The sequence below is a fragment of the Tachysurus vachellii genome, chromosome 1, assembly GCF_030014155.1.
Source record: "Tachysurus vachellii isolate PV-2020 chromosome 1, HZAU_Pvac_v1, whole genome shotgun sequence".
Taxonomy (NCBI): domain Eukaryota; kingdom Metazoa; phylum Chordata; class Actinopteri; order Siluriformes; family Bagridae; genus Tachysurus; species Tachysurus vachellii.
In genome coordinates, this window is record NC_083460.1 from 8,350,798 (window position 1) to 8,372,654 (window position 21,857).

The following is a 21,857-nucleotide window of genomic DNA, read 5'->3' on the forward strand; positions in this document are numbered from 1 at the left end:
CAAATCCTCTGTTAATCAGAGTGACTGATTGGGAGTTCAAATCTTCTCATTTGAGAACATTTTTGTTATTTGAATCACTGGCAAAAACAAAAAAAATTCAACTTCTTCAGTTCATCTACAGTTTTTACTTTGGAGTAGGAATTTTTACAACCTAGAACATCGAGGCATTTTGTTTACGGCTTACGTCTAAGTCCTCCATTTACACAGCACCATTTCTTCGGTTATAAATTTCTAATTTGTTTTATTTGTTTTGATTTATGTGTTTGTGGTAGCTAACTTTTATTTTATCATTTTTTAAATTTTTTTAATAAATGGCAATTAAAAAACATCCTTGGGTTACACAAAATGCTCTGGACCTAGAGCTCAAGCTACAATGTGTTTTTCACAGAGACTCCAAAGTACTTTTCTCTGGAATCTGCTAAATGCTGTAAAAGTAATAGAAATGAAGCAAGTTAAACCCAACCTATATTCCATATATAAAAGTATAGTAATCCAGGCAAATTAAATGATTTGGAATCGATTACAGTTCATTCATTCACCCATCTTCTACCGCTTATCCGAACTACCTCGGGTCACGGGGAGCCTGTGCCTATCTCAGGCGTCATCGGGCATCAAGGCAGGATACACCCTGGACGGAGTGCCAACCCATCGCAGGGCACACACACACTCTCATTCACTCACGCACTCACACACTAGGGACAATTTTTCCAGAGATGCCAATCAACCTACCATGCATGTCTTTGGACCGGGGGAGGAAACCGGAGAACCCGGAGGAAACCCCCGAGGCACGGGGAGAACATGCAAACTCCACACACACAAGGTGGAGGTGGGAATCAAACCCCGACCGTGGAGGTGTGAGGTGAACATGCTAACCACTTAGCCACCGTGCCACCTTATCGATTACAGTTGTTGTTGGGAATTTTTTCAATTGATGTCAAGCATCATTCAACAACACTTTAAAACCACTTTTTAAAAAATCTTCATACAGTCTGCATTAGCGACATCAATACTGAACGAAGAGTTATTCTCATCTTCACAACATGTCAACATGTCTCATAATAAGCTCCTTCCACCATATCACTGGTAAATTCCACTATCACTCACTCAGAAAGCACACACTGGCACCATTACACAACAACCTCAAACACTAACAACAGGGAGCATTACAGAAATGATGAACTTTTGATTTCTGTTATTGCAAATCAACATTTTCATTAGTTATTTTTCTTATTTGTACACGTCCACACACTCAGGAGCATATAAAGGAAAAATAATTTTGTGGGCTTTTCACGAATACCACATTTCTTGTGTAAACAAACACATTAAGCAATTTGCTTAAAAAGATTTTTTTTCCAAACATTTATTTTTGCAACTACAGCCAGAACTTTTTATATGATTTCAGATAAGCTACTGAACATTCTGAGCGCAGCAATACAAGAAAGAACGCGGGAGAAAAAGACAGAGGGAAACAGAGGCGATCACAGACGAAGGCTTATAAATTTCGTAAAGAAAAAGTACAGCGTGAGCTGAGGCAGCTGTGAAGACTTAAACTCTCTCATTCTTCGATCTCAGTCTTCTCTAGCTGATCTTTTGAACACGCTGTGGCTGAGAGACCTTGAATCTTTTTAACTACAAACTCACTCAGTAGGCCATCTGCGTCTTTACCTTCAAGTCTCAAAGCTGTGCAGCAAAGCATAAATCAAGTTCTTCTTCACATTTCTTGCTTTTATTCCCCTCAAAAAAATTAATAAAGTTTATTATACCACAGGGCTATTTACGGTTTATGTTAATATACTCATACCAATTTGTTAAAAAACTAAAAAACTAAAAGCTAAACATACAGTATTAACAAAGCAATTAAAAAAGTTATTATTGGTTGTTTAATATTATCTATATTTTAAATAGTGTACATAATATAAATGTATGGAAAGAGCCTGGAATTTCAGCACTTTTTTAACAGTAAAGTTTCATTTAAGCAAGAAAAAACCCAGCTATAACGTAAGCGATAACAGGAACTATGATTAATGTGTTAAAATTACATTGTGACATTAATAAATTAATAAAGACTTATAATCATTGGGAAACTTATGCACTGGAAATAATGGACGTTGGGTTTGTTTATTTTCCTAATAGCACACTCTGTCATGTTTTAGTCATTATTTGCTTCTCTAGAGGAGATTTATGTCTGTTACATGTTAGATTAGAAACAACAAAAACATCTCATTATTTTTCTTTTATCGGTTTGATCTGAAATCAAAAAGTAATTGTTATGTATAACCCTAAATTAGGTGTCAGGTTAAAAGGAACTCGAGCATTGACAAGAAATCGATCATCCCTATTCAGGTGACAGAACAATCAGTGCTGCAATCAGCTGATGTACCTCGAAACCACTTGGAGTCGTGTTTGATGGTGCGGAGAGCAGGGCTATCTCCCAAACTCCGATAGATGACAGCGTCGATAGCGAGGAAATCCGTCACGGTACCCGTGAAGAGGTTACCTTCTGGGTTAAAGGTAAAAAGGCCAAGAGATCAGTTACGAACAGGAAGGATGGAAAGGGCAGCATAGGTTGTTTCCCATCAATAATACTCCATATAAGTCTATAAGAATGTTACACACCCATTCCCCTATTCCCCAAATGCAATCCATTTTCACAAGCTGTCCTTTAACACAATATAACAAAGTGTGTCTATTACAAACCTGCAAACAGGGCCACGTTGGCATGTTTAGGATCGTACGGACACCTGGCCATTCCACCGATGGTCTCTCCAACCATTTCCAGAGTGTCTCTCTGCACACATGAATGCACACACACACACAAATCAGGAGCCATAAATAACACTCACTTGTTGACGGTTGCAGAAAACCACATACACGTCACACCCCATTTCCCAGAGCAGCTACCGTATCTCCAGGTGGTGGGAAATTGGGAATTGAGAGGGTGCAGGAAGAGGTCTATAAATAATCTTGTATATCTGACATCATAGTTCATGCTGACAACTCATCTACTGACTGGCTGAATAAAATACTCTACATTCAGTATTTTATTTATTTCTTACTGCAATCGATACAAGTTCCTTGAAAAAGGATTGAGGTTTATGCTTTTTATGTAATACAAATAATACAACAGTTTTGGTTTAAGCATAGTCTTAAATTACTACTAACACTCTCACTGCTGTACGTCTTCACACTCTCTCACACAGAAAACTCACTCGCAGATAAGACAGAAAGCTACGCTTAAGGAAATATAAGCAGCTTTCTTATATGCTGTAATCTCAGCACTAGGTCAAAAAATAAGACATTTTTATTGGTAAATCAAAATGCATTTGATGCAAGTGAGGAAAACAGTAATATAAACCACTTCAAACCATTCTGAAAAAATCCTAAAAATCTGATTATACGTTTGACTGTGGTTTTTACTCAGTCCCTCCAGAGCTTTTTTGGTTTTCAGTCCACAATATCCACAATATTATCAGGAGCTCGATATGTTCAAAATGATTGTAGATTTTCCGCAGATTCAGCCTAAGAGGAGTCGTGTGACGTCATCACAACATGCATTCAGCCAAAGCACTCTTTAATTATATGTATCTTTAATAACAGAAGTTTAAAATAGAATCTAATGCTTGCAATTTCACCAATTCAAGTACAAATCTGAAAAAAGTACAAAAAAAAAAAAAAAAAAAACTGAAAGAAACTCTGAAGGTTGCATCTCAAATTTTGAAAAGAAAAAAAAAATTAATAATAATAACTTGTATAAAAACTTCTGGAGGAACTGCTCAATGTGGAGTCTCAGACCCCCAAAGATCCATGACATATAAGATGCCTGATATTTTATTATTACAATATTTTTTAATAATGTGGAGAGCTAAGGACTACTGAATTCTCAAATCTCATTAAAATAAAAGAAAAATAACAGTAAAGATCAGACAGTTCAGACTGCAAGGTCGATATGGTGAAGTACTTCGTGAAGAAATGTTTATTTAGCCTTTTAGGAAGGCGTTTCCAGTGTCAACATTTTGTAAAAGAGTTAATAAAAACACTGGTGCCGGTGGTGAAAGAGGAATAAAACACTTTAATCTACACTAAAAAAAATAATCAACTCGACCTTTCATGTAATATTCCTTACTTATTCTTTGCTAATGTTTTATATTTGAGGCTACGTTGAAATTCTCATCACTCTATTCATACAAAAAGGAATAGAGCATGAAGAGAAATATTATGATTAGAAGTGTGGACTGCGGCTGTCTTTTGTCTTTCACATACATATTATTAAACTATTATATCAATATTAAATCAAAGAAGATTTACTCACGTTGCCTGCACTTATATGAGTCAAATACTTCTTAAGGTCAGGTCAAATTGAATTATTCTAGTTATAAGTGCAATTGTTTAGTCTTGATATAAACTTAAATATAAATATTTCAAATTTACTAAATAATATTCTAACTGTAATTTTAATAATACTAGAAAATTGGGCTGTTGATATGACAGAAAATGTTTTGAACCTACTTTTGAACTGGTTTGGATTCAGTGTGAAGAAGGTTAACGGTCTAACTTTAATAAACAATGGCTTAAATACAGAAAGAAAGAAAGAAAGAAAGAAAGAAAGAAAGAAAGAAAGAAAGAAAGAAAGAAAGAAAGAAAGAAAGAAAGAAAGAAAGAAAGAAAGAAATATGATGGTACACATTTATCTATTGTGCCTAAAATTTGAATAAATAGATTATGGTTAGAAAAAACTGCATAAAAGTGTCTGTGACTTTTATTTTTCTACTGCAAGTTCAAGAACCTTTGACTTAACACTGGACTAACTATTCCCATTAAATTCTCAACACAGTCACATATTTGCTCAGTGAGGCGCCAGTATGGATGGTATTCAGCTGTTCCTGAGGCGCTATGAGGCCACTCACGGTGTAATTGGCGCACAGCGGGTTGAAGGCGTTGGTCCCACACACAAAAAGCCCGCCATGTTGATTCAGCAAGACCTTCATATAGTTACGGCACTCCTCCTGGAAGGTAGAGACCAACAGAGAGAAATAAAAAACAAAAAGGGGGAGAGAAACAAAGAGGAATTCATGAGGAAAGCAAATTTGGATGTGATAGATGAGCCGACATGCAGACAGATATTTAAACATGGGCATTTATTTTAGCTGCAAATACAGTTTGCTTAACGCTTGGATAGGTAATGAAGTAGGCCTCACTGTGCAGCTCCACCACAGGGCTCATGATCAATCAATCAGCAGTAGTTCATACTCAAATAAGTTCCCCCCACATTTTGGTACATTCCTGGACAATATTCAAGAATATTTATGATGCGTGTCTGCTTTTGATGTTAATGGGGATAATTAAGAATTTGAACTCTCATTAGAACAAAGCATGGTAAAAGTGCTCCCATTAAAGCATGCCAGGAGATTACTAAAGAAACAAAACAGTACACTGAAGATTTAGGACTGTTTTGGTTCATTTAAAAGCACCTGTGAAACTCTTTGAAGAAGTTATGTGTATTTATAAAAAGCACTGCAGAAGAGCCCCACTGTGCAGCTCCATGCTGGGGCACACACTTCTTCTTTGTCCATTGAATTTGGCTTGGTTTCATGGTGTAGCTGAGCTCAGCAGGGCTGACACTGAGGGCAGATGTTCTAGGGCGATTGTTTGAAGCGCTGAGTGCTCAGTTGGTGTTAGATATGCTTGGCGTGAGTGTGTTTGACTGAACGGATATTTCCCTTTCCTGATAGTGTTTCAGTGTCTAAAGAAAGCTCTTATTCATAAGACCTAACACATTCTTTAATATGATTCACATACTGGTAGTGTCAAGGTAAAAACAGATAGTGTCAACATGTTTCTTTACTAATTAGTCCAAAAAAAGGTTATGTACCAAAGCAGTAATGACAGCACCACAAAAAGAACCATAGTAACAGTGTCAGGAGCAGTGTGAGTTATTACAAGATAGGAACAATAAACACTAACTCTGTGATTGTTAAGAGAAGATGTTCTACTGTGTAAATACATTCTGTAAATCAAATATTATAGTGTGAGACCTTTGAAGGTGTGCTGTGGTATTTGGTGCCAAGACATTACTTCTTTTAAGTCCTGTAAGTAGTGAGGTGGGACCTCCATGGATCAGACTTGTTTGTCCAGCACACAGATGCTCGATCAGATAGCAATCTAGGGAATTTCGAGGCCAAGTCAACACTATGATCCTGCTGAAAAAGGTCACTGTCATTAGAGAATACTGTTGCCATGAAGACGTCTGCAACAATGTTTAGGTACATAGTGCAAGTTAAATTAATTTCCCCCTGCCTCATTGTCACACTAATGACTCCATTGGCTTGATTTTTTTCCCCATAATGCTTCTGGGTGCCACCGTACCTGATTAATCAGACTAGGCTACTTTCTTCCATTGCTCCATGGTCATTTCTCAAACTCACTTTCCCATTTTAGGTGCTTTCAATAGTAGACTGGGGTCAGTATGGGCACTCTGGTCAGCTTAGGAACCCATGACCCTGTCACCAGTTGACTGGTTGTCCTTCCTCGGCCAACTTTTGGTAGGTACTAACTGCTGCATACCCTGAACACCCTACAAGATCTGCTGTTTTGAAGATGATCTGATGCTCTCGTCTAGCCATCACGATTTGGCCTTTGTCGGTCACTCAAATTCTTGTACTTGAGCATTTTTCCTGATTTCAACATTTCAACTTTGAGTACTGACTGTTCACTCGTTGTGTAATATATCCCGCCCCTTAACAGGTGACAATGTAATGAAATAATAATTATAACATAATAATCAATGTTATAAACTTCCCCAATGAATGATTTTAGTATATTTTTGTTTATTATCTTTTTATCACTTTCATTTCAAGATTTACTATGTAAATACAGGTAAAGACAGTGCTCTAATGACATGCTAATAGTAAAATATCATGCACATCTCTTGCACAAACTGCACAAGGGATGTCAGTCAATGCAGTCCTGCTTTCACAGAACTTTATATACAACAAATACAAATAATGACAAACCCATTACACTTGTGAGCCTGTGAGCATTTGCTTTACTTGTTATAAATCTACAGAAACTCAATATGCTGTAATTTGTAGGACACAATATTAGGCTGAAGGAAATGTCACTGGAGACTCAGTAAGGTAGCAAACTAATACACTTATTTAAACTGTTTAAATCAAAACATACATTTTTATTTCAGAATTAAAAAGCACCATAATTACTGTGAATTGATCATCATTATTACTGTGAATGTCCTTTTAACCCTTCATTAATACTCAGTCCCTGAGGACTATTGGTTCTCTCACAGCCACATACTTTATTTCCTAATGTAAATTCTATACTGTTTCTATGCTATTTATTTCTCTCTTTCTCTCTGGAGTGTAATTCTGCCTAATTCCCCGCTTTCTTCTTTTCTTCTTCTTTCTCATTTGCTTTGTCCCTCCTGACACATCATTGACAAAGCGCCACCTGTGTTGTTTGGCAATGGGTCAAATCCCACTCGCACAGCTTCTGCTCTCTCTCTCTCTCTCTCTCTCTCTCTCTCTCTCTCTCTCTCTCTCCTTCTCTCTCTCTCCTTCTCTCATAATCTTGCAGAATGAAAAAAGAAAGAATCCAGAGAGAATAGACTAGTGGATGTTTGGAGAAAATAATACACTATTGTGTATTTAATGCCTCTCAGTCGCATACATATTCTGTCACATTATGCAAGTAATTTTGCTTCTATCCGTCACATTATGCAACAGCATTCATTTTACACCCACACATATCTTTTTGTGTAATATCAGTTATTGATCACCTTGTATAGAATCCTATTAATAATAAATGCATTCAATGCTTTTATTATGATTTGTATGCTAGGTATTGTCTGTTTGGCGGACAAGGGATTATGAGCCAATCAGAGATGATGGGATAACCTTTGACCCCTCAGCCAGACAATAATAAAGGTAACGTTTGTGCTGCTAGGCAGCTTTGTGTACCTGTGGGTTTGTGAGTCTTATTAAGATATATGAATGCGCAGGGCTCCATTTGTATTCTGTTGAAGAAGGAGACTGCAGTGAAAGATGTGCGTCTGTGTGTATCAGACTATTCAACATGAGGCCAAAAGACCAGAATAAACAGACATAAGAAGATGCAAAGGGTAGCACACGTGTTCGCAACTCAAGCTAGAATACTGAATTTCAATCCCCTTTATGAGAATGTGTCCACTGGGGTAAAGTAGCCAAAAGAATTTAATTGCCAGTGCAATTACTGAGAGAGAACTGGCATCAGGGAAATGTGTGTATGAGTGTGTGTGTGTGTGTGTGTCTGCATTAGGCAAATAAAAAATTGCAGAACAAAATGAGAGTATCTTGTACTGTAAACACACAGAAATACATTTTTAAGGGAAACTTAAGAGATTAGATGTTGCATTCAAGTAGATCACCAACCATTGCTAAATATCATTCAGAAGGATTAATATGTCACACGGGGCATCAGTAATGATAATGATAATGATAATAAATCTACTTAAATAATCTGTGTCATTAATTATGCATGTTTAAATTGGGTATAAAGGTAAATATTGTTTTACCCTGTGTTCAAATGCCTTCCTAGTAAAAAGGAGATGTCTAATTTTTGATGCTTTTCTGCAGAATAGTAAAAGAACGTGAGCGCTAAATGCTATTACGATTAATGCCAATTATTTGCTACACTAGAAAAGCAGCATTTTTATTTATTTATTTTTTTTGTGAGGGTACATTAAAAGGCCTATAGCAGCACAGCAACTATCAGTTGCAGCTAGGAATAAATGTCTGGAACCAAAAATACCCTGCTGAAAAAGCCAGCTTAGTTTGACCATCTACCATCTGCCAAAACACAGGCCAAGTGCTGGTAAGTGCTGGTAGAATAAAGACTGTAGTTTCTGAATGATTGCTACGTTGCAATGTTGTTTTGAGTTATTTAAAAAAAAAAAAAACAGTAAGGCAAAAAATCCTGGCCACTTTATCTTGACATGACATTGCAGATATGAGCACAGGGTCACAGCAAAGCACTTACAAAACTGATTCCTCCTGTACAAGAGCAGGACCTATGAATCAATTTGAATGTCTTTTTTTTTTTGTTTTTAAAGTATTTCTGTACTGTGAATGTTAACCAGAGTCTGAAACCGGTTTAATGACAACAGAAGTGCCGATGTGTCTACTGTACTGAGGTCTCCACATGAACTACCTTGACCTACATGGCAGAAGCTTTGAATTGCATTTTAAACGCTTTGTTCTTCGTCAAAGAACATTTGATGGCTTCTGGAGGAAGGATTTTATGGTAAATCTATAATGGATTCAGAAATGATGCAGATTCTCAGACTTATAAGTTGCTCTAAAGCTCCTGGTTACACAATTCCACTGATTATATACAATTATGAAAAGGAAGTTACTTATAATACGCATTCACCCAGATGTCACCCAGATGAGGATGGATTCCCTTTTGAGTCTGGTTTCTCTCAAGGTTTCTTCCTCATATCATATGGAGTTTTCCTCACCAACGCCATCTCATTGCTCTTTAGGAATGAAAAATTATTAAACTTTGTTATTTTTATTCTGAATGTCTGAGCTGGTTTGCAAGCTCTTCATTTTCAAAAGCACAATACAAATAAAATAAAGTTGAACTGTCTATTCTAAAATCCACTAGAATACATCTAGTCCCCTGTGTTAGAGTACATCCTGTAATTGTGTGTAGCTGATGGGAATCTCTCTCTCTCTCTCACCTCCAATACCTCTAACAGACATTTACCTTAATGATCCTGTTTGGCCTAAACAGGATTTTGGATTTTATCTGACACACAATAAATACACGACAGACCCACAGCTTGCTGCTTAATGTTTAATTTTCTTACTATCAATTCCCAAAGATCTCAAAGGACAGTGTGGATGTGAAACGTCACATAGGAATACACAGTCAACAGGGCAGCAGAAAGAATTCACCGAAATAGACGTGGCGTGTTTTTTTTTTCTTTCACTGTCTTAATGCTATGCATTCTGCTATTTTGATCTCACGATGAATAGTTGGAGAAAAAATGAGGACTTTTCAAGAAGGAATTGACACAACAAACAATTCTGTCTCAGAAAGAGATCCAGCAAAGGATAGACAGAAAGGATGAAAAGAGACAGAATTTGGCAAAAAAAAAAAAAAAAACAGAAATATAATTAGAAAACAACATGCAGATTTGTGTTGGGAATGTCAGGCTTGTGTAGGTTTCTGTATGAGTGTGTGTGTGTGTGTGTGTGTGTGTATGTGTGTGTGTGTGTGTGTGTGTAGCTGGAACAGAAAGGTCTATCAGTATGCATTAGAGACAGGTCTCATTTGTAAGCTAGCTCTTGCGGAAAAATAATACATGCCCCGGTTGGACATCAATCTTCAATGAAACCAATCCCATCAATCCCCTTGAAATGCACCTGTACAAAACCATGCTAGCGCCACTTCCTGTACTATGGAAAGGCCAGTCTACTGCAATTAGCCCCTGAACTTCAGGAGAAGGGGTCATTTGTCTGGCAAAGATCAAAGAAAACAAAGCACCAAGTGTGTGTTTTAGCCTAGAGGACATTCACCTGACGCAATCACACATAAACACTCATAGCTGACGTTCAAAATCAAAAGCTTTCATTTTGTGAGGATTTAATAATATGTTAGCATACATCTGTATGTGGGTTTATGCAGTCGTATAATATTACTGAAATAATAATACTGAAATAAATCAGCAAACAGATTACAAACGTGACTTTTGGTGGTGTATATTTCTTACACTGTGAAATAACCTATGCAGCATTTTCTGTTTTGAATGACTTTTCAATGATCCACATTTCTGTAAATTGCTGCATTTTTACATCATGATTAAGTCTCATTCAAATCTATTTTTGTCTTTGTAGAATTCGTCATTTTGAAATAATTGCTTGATTTTTATTGTTTCGTTTAACTTTTTTTTGTTGTTCTCACGTTCAGCATTAAGTGTCTTTGTCTTGTCACAATCCACAGTGGGGGTTAATAACTCATATAAAAATTGACACAGAAACAGTATTTCTGTTTTTATCTAGCATTGTAGGAGCAATTTATTCATAGGAAAGGTCCATTAAAAAAAAGATTCATTCAAGATAATTTAGAGAAAAATGGTGATATCCTGTTTGTTTATAATTTTACACTATTGACTAGTGTCCACTGTGTTATAATTACACATATAGTAGCCGAATAATATGATTTACTAAAAAATAACCAGCCTTTTTACTTCTATTAATGAAGAATAAGCTCTCTTTATTCAGAGCTTATCATATGAACGCAGGGCATGAGGTGGGAAAGCATCAGTATGGGACATCAGTCCATTGCAAGGCACCATGTACACACCAGGATCATTTATCTTAGCCAGTCCACCTACTGTACTGACATATTGTTGGGATGTGGGAGGAAACCAGATGTAATCCACAGAGCTGAAAGCAACCCGTTGAAACAGTGAACCATAGATCTGTGAGGCTGCATTGCTACCCGCTGCGCCACCATGCCATCAGTGAAGAATAATAGGAAATGTAATTTACTAATGAAATCAAAACACTTAGCGCTAGCATCAGACTTTTGGGCCTCACTCTAGGCTGCTTACATATTTTCCAGTTTTTCATTTTTTCTAGTCGATAAAACGCCCAGATCCTGTTAGGTAAGAAATTTCACTGTCGGAAGCTTCGAGTCTCATCAGCATCAGCACAACTGGTCAATTAGCTGACAAAGAATAAGACACACTGACCGCTGCTGTATATCAACATCGGTTAATGCATCAGAAGTTCAGCTATCATGAGTGAGTACTCTACATCTGAGCTGCATATTCACTCAACTACTTATTAAGAGTAGAATATATAGTACTCGCAATGTTGAAATGCACTGAGATACATTTCGAGACATCTTCGAAGCACTTAACAGTGTTTGACCCTTATTGTTTAACACTCACCTCATGTTTGCCCTTCATCCTGCAGATTCGGATGTCATTCTTATTCGATTCCCACGTTCGTTTCTGTAATAGTGGAAGAAAGACAATGTGGATAATTCACACATTCACACAATAGAAGACACACACATATACACACCCACACACACTCACACACCCACATGCACACATGTTACTGAGACAAAGAGAGTGTGTGTTTGTGTGTGAGGAAATAGGGCTTACTTTGCTGTAGAACATCTCATCCCCTGTTACATGGTCCAGTTCCACACGGTAAAGGTCATCTCTGAAACACACACACACACACACAAACACACACACATACTATTCATCAGAAGCAAAGAAGTCTCATCTCTTCTTAGAACCTCATCTCTTCTTAAACCCGTAATCTTTTATTAATAAAAAATAGGTGAAATAATGAATCATCGGAGCAGTTGTGTGTTAATTTTGTTACTGGAAGACATTTTCATGATGTTTTATATCACACTTTTGATTTTAAGTCTCAAAGTGCTTTCCATACAGAAAACTAAACGTATAATAAAATCCATTGATGCAGCACACTAATAAATCACAATCTACAATAATGCATTAAATACGTACAAATCTATGTCACTTGCTACAAATCATAAAAAGAAATGTACATAATGTATGAGACAAAGTATAGTAGAAATAGGCCAGACACTAATGCTCACTCAGCTACTTTTGACTAATAATGGAGACTGGCGTCGTACTGATAATCCCTGCATAATCCCTGCCAAACACACCTACAGACACACACACACACAGACACACACACACACACACACACACAGACACACACACGCCCATTACCAAGTAAATGGTTTGAACAGGAAACATTCTACAGTTATAAACTCAGTAATACTCTGAACTAAAGAAGGCCACTGTTTTAACTTAATAAATTGGATCTGAATTTTAGTTAATAGCATTAATCTAATTAAGAGATTTATCGATTATCTTGGTGTCATCTTAAAAGGCTGAATTTAAGAACAGAAGAACAAATTCTTTACTACTCACTGGAACTGTGGGACCAATTATAACAGCTAGACCATTACTACAGAGCATTTACAGCTCCCAGTGTCAAACATGTCCTAAAAAGTTAATAAAATCTCTAAAACAGACTAGATATGATACATTCCCTCTTGGGATGCTAGAGAATAAATGTGTTCTACTGAAGGAGTCATGAAATTGGCTCAATGTGCTCATTTTTAAAATCACAGTCTCATTTATGGCCAATATTCTGAGCATCGAAACCTGTCCAGAAAAAAAAAAAACCTGTAATTTCCTCTAAAAAAAAAAAAGTGCCTTACAGTATGTAGGAGGCTATTTCACACCAGCCATTACACTAGCTGCCTGATTAACCTTGCAGTTTGGTTCCCAAGGTTAATATGGCCTGGTTACAGACATGTCTCATGGCTACATATAATTTACTTCACATACTTAATTCTTTCATTAAGTAACCTATACTGTTACCCTGTCCTGGGCAATTTCATGAACATATCTTCACTGGCATTACATACACTACCACATTCAGAATTATACAGTAAGCAAACGAAATTGTTGTAAGCAAAGTGAAAACAATTTAATATTTAAAAACCAGATGCACGCTCTTGGCATGAAGCCAGGAAGGCTTTTCAGACTTTCTGTGCCTTTTTCTAAAATAGCAGATTTAAATAGTTATAATGTCGCATTTTCTCCTCGGCTCGGTTTGCTTTCACACAAATTTCAAAGCATATCAAAATGCGTTTATGTAAGTCACATGTGAGTAATCTGTCCTCTGATTGGTCAGAGTGAGCCTGTTTATGCTCTGTGGTTCTATTCATATCTGTAAACTATCTCACGAAAGAGAGACACAAGCTCTACTGGCTTTTTTTTTTTTTTTAAGCTGTATTTGATATAATTTATCAGTCTGAGCAGCAATTTTGGTAATCACTGCATCAATTCACCCATTTTGGAGATCCATTCTACATCATTTTAAAATAAAGGGGTGTTTTTGAATTGCCATGACACGCTCGTCCACAAAATTCCTTTTCACTAAAGATCTATCAGAGACGATAACCTGCGATTCATGGTGTGAGCCTTTATCTAAGCAAACATGCGGCGTAACACTCTACATACTGAGCAGTTACCATTATGCATTGTTATTTGCTGGTGCAGATAACTCGCTCACCACAATCGAACCGCTCCAGAGTTCATTTGCTATCACACTGATTTAATGTGGATTGCAATTGTAGTGTGATTGCTATGTTCATGTACATATGTCTAAATTATCCGAATTAAAGGAGAAATGCACCAGGGTCTGAACCAATGCTCCAAAATAATAATGATAAAAAAAAAAAAAAAACAAGTGTGAAAATGCCCTTAAACTTCCCCAAAACAGCATTTAGGTAGGTATATTAAATAAAAGCTAAAATGTGTCCTTGGGGAAACTGTTCAGTTTTAATATTATAAAAACCTAGCCCAACATCTTTCTCTGTTTGCTAACTACAGTAATCCTAGATTCATCCATCCTTATTAACTGTTTTATCCTGTTCAGATTAGAGGAAACCTAGAAAGACTCTTCATACTTAAAACTCTTCCATGGAGCTATGGAAGCATGGAGCCATGGAGCTATGGAAGCATGGAGCCATGGAGCTATGATGCTACCCACCGGTACTACCATGTCACCCAGTTATCCTTGATCCTACACAGAATTTGGAAGGTTGCATCCTAATTTATATATATATATATATATATATATATATATATATATATATATATATATATATATATATATAAAGCTGTTTTTGGCTGTTTGTCTGAATGATGTTCAATTCAGAAGGCTTAATTTTAAAACATCCTCTCGTATCATTCTCAGTAAGTTAAAGCCCATAATTCTGTTCGGATGACAGTCAGTTGCAAAGTGGGACATCAAATTGGGCAGCACTTGCAGATGGTAGTCAGCGGTCATTAAAAGACATTAAAAGATTCTAAGATTAATAGACTTAAATGCAAATGTAAGCAATCATCATCACTGAAATAACAATAAAATAATAAATAATAAAAACAAACTGGCAAATAAAAAAATAGATATATAAGTAAATAAAGAAGCAAATACATTTATATTGTTTAAAAAATCAAAAGAAAGAAAGATCTTTGGACGATGTTCTTTACTGTACTGATTAGATTTCCTAAATAAGTACCTACTGTAATTGACCAGCCAATGTACACTGAACTTAATAATCAACAAATGTGACATTCTAGCTAGTTAATTAACCATGTTGTTCAACTCACTCGTCAGGTACCATGAGAAGTCAAGAATGATTTGAACGTAAACAACTCTTAGAAGTTATGACGCATGACACTGATGAAAATCCCTGAAGACACAACTGCCAAGGTTCTGTTGTTACCTAATCAGACGGGTACAGACTATGATTACTAACATGGCTGTCTTTAACGATAGAGACAACAAGGTTAATGTTTTGGTCAGGAAGAATCACACCATTATAGAATGCAACCATGATGTTATATACTGTAAGTATTATTATTTTCAACGAGGCCTGATTCAGTGTGGATCTAATATGCTGTTCCTGTGCAGCATTTTGTTTTATTACATGGAAGAACTTTTATCTTTTATGCATCTCTTATAGACGTACAGTATCTTCTGATAGCTGATTCTGAACTTGCACTAGGTACAGTATGCACACCTAGCGATGATTTAACAGTGAAATTGAACACAGTAGTGGACAACTATACTGTATATATATATATATACAGTAACGATATATATGTCACAATTCAGAGATTTATTTACTAATTAATGTACACATGGGAGGAGGAGTTTGAGTAAAACTCATACTTGCAACTCTGACTTTGGACTCAAGTGCATTTTTGTCCAGCATTGTACAGACTATTTGACAGTTTGACATAACCACAATGTCAGGCTGAAGGCTAATTTTCGCTAGATTTTGATCACTAAGAAAAAAAACATTGGAAGGGAAATATTACATACAAGTTCTTTGTCAGCATGTCCTGCAAACCAAGGAAAGTTTTCATTACACAAGAGCACACCTATTTTATCAGAAACTTCGGCATTATTTTCTTGAAATACTAAATTAAAAGCATAAAAAAATGTACATATTAGTTTTACGATCTTGGTTTCCATTAGTCATGTGCACAGGCACATTATATAGAAAACGTAAATGCAAAATAACAAGATGTGCTGGATCACGTGCTATTTTATAAGCCATATTGTTAAAAGAAATGCAACAGGATATCTGCAATATACTAAACTCCCATTAGATGTTTATTTCATTTATTCATTTCTACCACTTATCCAAACTATCTTGGGTCACGGGGAGCCTGTGCCTTTCTTAGCCTATCAAGGCAGGACACACCCTGGACGGAGTGCCAACCCATCGCAGGGCACACACACACTCTCATTCACTCACGCAATCACACACTATGGACAATTTTCCAGAGATGCCAATCAACCTACCATGCATGTCTTTGGACCAGGGGAGGAAACCAGAGTACCAGGAGGAATCCCCGAGGCACGGGGAGAACATGCAAACTCCACACACACAAGGCGGAGGCGGGAATCGAACCCCCAACCCTGGAGGTGTGAGACAAACGTGCTAACCACTAAGCCACCATGCCCCCCGATGTTCATTTCAGTGCTAGCCGTTTCTTGTTCATATATCATAATATTCGTTATTTTTTAAATTTTATATTTTAAAATCGTCTACTGCTTTTATTCTACATCATATTTAAAATAAAAAAAAAAGGTATTTGTTTTATTTATGGGGGCACAAGGCAGGTGCTTATGTTTAATGTCAGAGGTCTAGACGTTTTTTAAAAACACCATCTCAGACACTTCTACTCAAGAAAATCTGACAAGCTCAGAGATGCGAGATAAACACTGGAGATTTGCATAATCTGAATATGGAACACAGAAAATGTACTTTTTTTGTGTCTGAAAACTTTCCTTGTGGAAAATACTGACAACTTTAGGGCTTAAGTCTATGAAACTATAAATGGTTATGAGTAATATGTCTGCATTGTTCTTTGCAAATATTCTCCCAGCCTTGTGAATATTCTGTCCTAAGTCCTCATACTTTCTGGAAGGTGTTAAAGGGTTTTCTCCAGCTTTCCTGCCACATTGAATCCTGCAAACCAACCTGTGGTGTTTCTGCTGTCAGTAAGTAGACAAGAAGAGAGTGTTTTAGGAAAGTAGAGGGCAGGGGGCAAAGTCTGACTTCCTAACCTCCTTTTCCAAAGGGTTTACCCTTCAGCCTTTGGTCTAAGCAGGAGCACATGTGAATTCTCTAGAGAGCTTAAAGCCTCCTGTCAGCACTGACTTTGAAGTGAGTGTAGTGTATTACTAACACTGTTTAAGACACCCGCTGGACAGAGTGCACACATACACACACACACACACACACACACACACACACACACACACACACACACACACACACACAGTGAAAGAAATAAAAAGCAGATGGGAAAAAAATTACTTTCAGAGTGGATAATACCTCCTTTACATTATTGGATCTGACGCTTATCACAGAAGAGCTTTTAGAGATCTCAAGTTGTAATGAAATTGTTCCACTGTGTAATTTTTCATTTCCATTTCAGACAGACTAGGACACCTGTCACTGCTGTTTAAATGAAAAATCCTGTCCAGTATAAAATACTCATATATAAGATAGTGGTGTAACATTAATAAGTCTAACATTTCCAAAGCAGCCAACGTACATTAAGAAAAGAGGTTTATATTCTCGTGCAATTTATAATTTGCTGGTGACAAAACAGCATCAATCCATTATGGTCAGCATGTGTGTGAAGTAAGGTGAGGTTCTGATGCAGTAGAACTGAGAGGTGCTTTCTACATAAATGATAGACACCCATACTTAGGTATATACATGCAGACATAGCGTACACACAACAGCACAAATATAAATACAAATCAGATTTAAAAAAAAGAAAAAACAAAAGTAAACAGTAGTAGAAAAATATAAGGAAGAAAACACAATAAATACAATCACAGGTTCATGCAGCTTTTCAAAAGTGATATTGAAGCGCTTTCAATGTACATAATCATACTCTCCCATACACACTCAATAAACAATACATGGGCTATTATGGAAAAAAATGAATCCAACCTGCTCCTGCTTTGTTATAAAGTGGATGTGAGTATGTGTGCTTGAGTGAATAAGGCTGCGTATATGTTGCTTGTCTATAAATATTTGGAGGATTATCTTGTGCATTATGTTACCTTTCTGTTCAATTTTGCCATAATCTAATTCTGATTTGTACCATAGACCTTTAATAAGGTTTGTGCACTTGGCAGCCATCTTGCTAATGGTCCAAGAAAGTTATTATTTATACTCATCAGTCATATAAGAACCAACTATTTGAATGGGGAGAGACCTATATAGCAAAAATGGATCAAGATGATATTATAAATGGTTAAAATTGAACAAAATGGTTAAAATATTGTGTGGTTTTGATTTGACTTCATGAACAGCGTTTGTTTCAAGATCCTCTTGTTACTGTAAATGCATGTTTCTCCATTACTTAAAGAGCAAAACATCCAATTTGTGTGCATTTCTCTGTACATTTGCTGACAGGATGACTCTGACAGTTGTGAATTCATTCTGCTGCTACCATCATCAATAAAGATTAGTGAGTCCGTTCCAGGAGAAGCTATGCAAGCCCAAGCCGTGACACTAACCTTCACTGTGACTGACTGATGAACTCATATGCTTTAGATGATGAGCAGATCCTTACCAATATTTGTGTAAATGTCAGTGTAAGTATCTAACATCCAAATGCTTCAAGCTAGCTAACTGATGTTATGCTAGATTTAGTTTAAGATTTATATTCCTGTTCTTTATGATTTAAAGTGTTATACAGTAATAACCGCATACTGTAGGTCTTTTAGCCATAGTGACAACTGAACTGGGCAGTTGACAGTCAAGCGGTTACTCAAGGACCAAGCAGTGGTCCTCGGGTAGTCCTTGTATTTGAACACTAAACCACTGTCTAAATCTAGTGAGCAGTTCATTTCATTTGATAATCATAACAGGCACCATACTTTACCTCCTGTGCTCAGTATAAAGACTCTTAACTGCTTCATTTATAATAAAAATCAAGGATTATGCAGTCATTTATTCTAGCTACTCTCTTTTTCTGCTTTCTTCCATGACAACCGGCAACCAGGGAAGGTGTAAGTTAATATGAAGCTACCACATATTATCTACTTCGCCCACGACTCATTATTGCTACTGACCAGCCCTGAAGGAGATGGCCCTTTTTTCTTTATGCATGTGCTAATTCTGCTTGACCAGGACAGAGGTATACAGAGCCTCCTGCCAGACTGCAGGGTCAGATATGTTCACTTGCACTGTAAGTCATAAATATGCTATGGCATCACTGGGGTTTAAATGGAATTTAAATGCTTTCCTGTTGTGTCCCTGTTGTGGCCAACTTGTAATGTAGACTTTTACTATGTCTGTATAAACCATATTAACAAGATGTATTTTACTTTAAGATGAAGAAGTAAAATAGGTAAGGTTACCTGGCACCAATGTAGAGCGTGCGGTTGACCTTTAGCACTGTCTGAATGTACAGCGGCTCCTGCCGCATGTAAGAGCGATGTGCTCTGCCCATAAACACAGGGTAACGCCTGGCAACTGAGAGTGAAAGAGAGATAGAGAGAGAGAGAGAGAGAGAGAGAGAGAGAGAGAGAGAGAGAGAGAGAGAGAACAACACTATAAGTACTGACTATGACTTAAGATAAGGAGGATTTAGAAAATGAATGAAGTAAATAGAAACAGAAAGAAAAATTAGGATGGGAGAGGTGGAAGATAAATAGAAAGGAAGAAATATTAGAAAGCCAAGAACCAAAATGAGGTACAAAACAAGAGATATAAAAAAACCAAAAGAGGAAGAGATCAAGATCAAGGATGGTAGTAAGAGCGCAAAGCTATACATCATGCTGAGTCTAGCACAGTGCCTCTAATCACACTTTCACCAGGCATGACTGATGGCGACAAGGCATGTGCCACGCTCAGTGCCTCACACCTCGCCCTACTGCTGTTTCCCATTGTTAAAACTGCTACACACCCATGCAAACACTCCCTGTACTACAGCTGGAAATTTGTTGACACATTTTGCTTCTAGTCTCTGTGTGCTTGCATGTTTTACAGCAGAAACAGCTGTTGTCTTGTGGCAAATAAACAACTCTCACTATTATTGCTGTATCACTGGGAAAATAACCAATAAAGTGTTTTTAATTATTCAGAAATGCTAGTAGATTAGAATGAATATATGAATTTATATACAGTCGAATTCCCTCTGAAAGTATTGAGATCCAAAAACGATTATGAGAGGAGGCTTTTATTCTATGATATTTACATCCAGATGTGTTTATCAATGTTGGTAGTAGACCACCTAATATTTAGGGGAAAATATAGTAACAATAATAGGAATATAAATGAAAGTAAATAAAACTAAATATTTGGTTGCATATGAACTGCAACCAATAGCTGCATTAAGCTGGAAACCCATTCACAATAATAAAAAAAAAAGATTATTTTGTGATGCTTTTCCAGACTTATACCCATAGATTCTGTTGCTGTTTGTTTGTTTTGGAGAGTTTCTCTCTTCTGTCTCATCTTCAGGAGGTTAAATGCTGCTCATTTGGGTTAAGGTCTGATGAATGACTTGTCCAGCCTAAAACCCGCCACTATTTTCGCCTAATGAAGGCCGTTGTTGTGTTGGCAGTGTGTTTTAGGCATTGTTTTGCTGCATGCTAAAGTTCCTCACTATTAGATTGGATACATTTCTCTGTAAATTTGCAGACAGAAGACTCTGAGACTTGTGAACTCATCATCAGTAAAGATTAGTGAGCCCGTTCCAGAAGAAGCTATGCAAGCCCAAGCCATGACACTAACCCCAACATGACTGACTAATGAACTCATATGCTTTAGAACATGAGAAGATCCTTTCTTTCTCCACGCTTTGGCCTTTTCGTCACTTTTGTAGAGGTTAATCTTGATTCCAGAATGGTCTTCTGATTCTTCCTGCTAATGAGTGATTTACATCTTATTATATAGCCTTTATATTTCTGCTCTCAAAGATTTTTTTTTATTATTATAGCTTGCAGTACCTTCACCCCTGTCCTCTGGAGGTTGTTGGTGATGTCACTGAGTGTAGTTTTTAGGTTTTTCATCATATCTCTCACAATCTGTCATCATCTCCTGTCGTTTATCTTGATCAGCCTATTGAGTGTTGTTAGTACACCAGTGGTTATTTTTTAGAATACACAATTCAGATTTGTTGTATTTACTCTGACAGTGCTTTGACCAAGATTAGATATTCAGAGCTAGACAAGAGCACAGCTGGGTAACTTGTTCCAATATTTCTGATCACTTGTTAAATGCATGGCCCCAAACAGAATTTGCCATGTTCTACGCTTTTTAACACATCTAGAGGTAAATATTCATTTATTCTTCTCAAACTCAAATGCTTTCAGATGGAATTATATATGAATATATAGATATAAACAGATGTAGTTATTTAAGTGTAGATATAGTAGTATATGTTGTGCAGGTATAAGTCAGCATGTTCCTTATAAATCTTTTTCTTACCACCTAAACAGCACAGTCTATTCTGAGGTAATGAAAGCTACACAGAGATCTTTGAAGGGTGAACACTCACAGCAACCATTTGTAGAGTCGTTCCAAGCTGATGTGTTGAAATCTAACAGCTTTAAAGGGCCTTTGGAAAAGGTCATTACTAAAGAAAAAAAACAACGACAGTCGCTTTCCTCCCGATATTCATCATTAAAGTGAATAATAATATGGTGGTGGCATTTACGTTACATTTAGTTGAGTAATGGTTA

At 36.7% G+C, this 21,857-nt stretch overlaps 1 protein-coding gene across 1 annotated transcript in view; it reads right to left on the reverse strand.

Annotated features, from left to right (window-relative positions):
• Window positions 1-21,857, reverse strand: part of sema6ba (sema domain, transmembrane domain (TM), and cytoplasmic domain, (semaphorin) 6Ba) — a 132,845-nt gene that overhangs the window by 31,933 nt on the left and 79,055 nt on the right. The window contains exons 3-8 of the mRNA XM_060871121.1: window positions 19,530-19,644; window positions 12,173-12,233; window positions 11,954-12,016; window positions 4,905-5,003; window positions 2,698-2,788; window positions 2,381-2,500 (exon numbers count right to left, since the gene is read on the reverse strand). Coding sequence (XP_060727104.1) covers window positions 2,381-2,500; window positions 2,698-2,788; window positions 4,905-5,003; window positions 11,954-12,016; window positions 12,173-12,233; window positions 19,530-19,644 — 549 coding nt within the window. The remainder of the gene's footprint in view (window positions 1-2,380; window positions 2,501-2,697; window positions 2,789-4,904; window positions 5,004-11,953; window positions 12,017-12,172; window positions 12,234-19,529; window positions 19,645-21,857) is intronic.